This window comes from Palaemon carinicauda, chromosome 1 (assembly GCF_036898095.1).
Source record: "Palaemon carinicauda isolate YSFRI2023 chromosome 1, ASM3689809v2, whole genome shotgun sequence".
Lineage (NCBI taxonomy): Eukaryota > Metazoa > Arthropoda > Malacostraca > Decapoda > Palaemonidae > Palaemon > Palaemon carinicauda.
The window spans coordinates 42,925,931-42,928,430 of NC_090725.1; the positions used below are offsets into that span (position 1 = coordinate 42,925,931).

General features: G+C 33.9%; 1 protein-coding gene across 1 annotated transcript in view; it reads left to right on the forward strand.

The window, feature by feature from the left end:
* The window catches only part of LOC137647670 (di-N-acetylchitobiase-like), a 13,140-nt gene that overhangs the window by 4,177 nt on the left and 6,463 nt on the right, over positions 1–2,500 (forward strand). The window contains exon 3 of the mRNA XM_068380775.1: positions 673–881. Within this exon, the coding sequence (XP_068236876.1) occupies positions 673–881 (209 nt within the window). The remainder of the gene's footprint in view (positions 1–672; positions 882–2,500) is intronic.

Genomic DNA, 2,500 nt, shown 5'->3' on the forward strand with positions numbered 1-2,500 from the left:
AATATTACTAAAAACACTTCCACTGGACAAACCAGGTCTTATATAGTCTATGAGAGCATGGGAACCTAGCAGTAAATTCAAACCAAGAGCTAATAAGGGATTTTCTAAAAGCTTAAAAAAAATGAGTTTGCCTGATTTTCCAAGAGAGTACCATGTCATTTACTTATGAGACTTACTGCCCATTATATATGAATCTCTAGTTTCTGCGGCGTGCCATCCATAGTGTGTGAGGTGCCAGTTAGGTGATAACTGATAGACGGGGTGCATGAAACTAACTTTATTTCAACGGATCATGAGTTTATATACAGGGACTTGCGAGCAAGAAAGTCTCAAAAATGCAAACATTATAAAGCTTCAGCTAGCATGATAACAGAGGTTGGTCTATAACAGTGCAGGGAAGAGCGAAGGATGTGATAAAAAAATCAAAAGTGTTAAAGTGTAGAAGCGTGCATAAAATACATGCGGTACAATAGGGAGACCTTTATCATTCCACAGTAGGTGTTAGTTTGACGTCCCAGCCTTAGGATCTATAAAAATCTAAATCTCTTTGATAGGTCATTTTACCCAAAAGGATGCGAAAGCATATTATAATTTATTTCAAATGTTGTGTTCTACGGCAAAATATATAGCTTTTGCTGGTATATTTCTTAAGAATTCATCTCTCCCCTTCAGAAAATATACCTAAAGACCAGCTACCCAACGCGACGGCCAGATCTGCCTGGGTCAACGAAAGACTGATGTATGCCATGTCAAATTCTATGGACGGAATCAACATCGACTTCGAAGATCCTATCGACGACCAGTCTCCGGAGATGGAAGGACTCTCCTCTTTGGTGCAAGAAACTGTAGAAGCTTTCCACAAAATTATTCCCGGATCTCAAGTAAGATGAAACCATATGTCCTGCTCGTAGACAATTTTCATATTATCATCTCGAAGGAAACACTTGTTATGTCTGATTCTCTGCCTTCTATCTTGGGTTGACTTCTTTATTTTCTTTATCGCCTTTACATTTTAAGAGACTATTTACTACTTTCATTTTTAATCTACTATGAATTTAAATCTGAAGGACTTTTCATAGACACTGTACCCTATTTAATTTTCTTTTGTCTGGCCATTGGTGCAAAATATTTTTTCTCATAAATAAATCATGCATCAGCTCTCCACTGGTATCCAGTCTTTTCTTGCTTGAAAATGTAAATTATATTTCCCATTATACTTTCCCGTGAATAAAGGTGAACCCGTTCTCGTTATACCAGCGGAAGAATCCATTTTTTTCTTTTAACTAAAAGCATAAAGGTTTTTCTAGCCCATTGAGTTTTCATCTTTTTTCATACTTATTCTTTGGCATTACTTTATTTTTATCTCGGGAGGGAATATTGCAAATTCGATAGGTGATAACTTCTTTAATTTGAAACAAACACGTAAGATTTTTTCATGTGGATGTAGCACATTAAAAGTGCATATAATATTTTGATGAATTGATGATATTTTGTATCAAACACAACGGCATATTACATATCTGTTGATACCCAAAGAAGTAATACCTGCCCAATCAATTGGATCCCTGGTGATATCAAACACTCATATCTTTCTTCTTCTGCATTTCATTACCTGTAATTCTATATCCATTAGTTGATAAATTATCAATGGAATACTTTTCAACTTGGGTGCAATTTTGTTAAATACAAATCTTCCTTTTTGCTATCTCTCTTTCGTCTTCTGGGAAATAAGTGTGTTCAGATGCTTATTACTGCCTTATTGAAACAAAAATAACATTAGCTTATCTATCTCTGTAGGTTTTTTTTCTTATTCTCTCTTCATGATTATTAGATTTGTATCACCTATCACAGGAAAAAGGATTTTTTTGTTTTATATGATATCTCAAAGTTTTTCGTAATGGACATACCTTTTCTTTTCGTTAGAAATTATGCATCGTCTATGGATCTTGAATCAAACTGAGATACCATACGAATTCCTCCATCAAAATAATGCAAAAGTTTATCTCTTTTTAATATGGTGTTGCTTCAATTTTTATCGGTACAATATAAGGTCTTCATTATACAGAGTACATGAAGCATATATTCAGTTCACAAAGATCTTTAAAACAAAAAGTTGAAGCTTTAAACAATGATTATTTTTGTATAATATGATGGACCTGCGGAGTATCAAATCTCTTACAAATTAACTCTTCTTCTGCATAATAGCCTATATATTTCAATAATTGCAAAAAAGCTAAACGGAGATATGTTGATGGGTATAACTTAGCAGTCTGCGAGATCTTTGGCACTTCATTAAAAGCACCTTTTAGCTAGATAAGATGATATAAGTAATCTTCATTTCATTTTGAGGCGAAGGATACCAATATGTCTTGCCATTCATTGCCCTTTCATATGGAAACATATTTTCAAGATATTTGATCTTTTCATCAAAATTATCTCATATCTATATGCTGGCTTATGTAGCAAGAATGTTAACCTTGTATTATGAGTCTAATGTCCC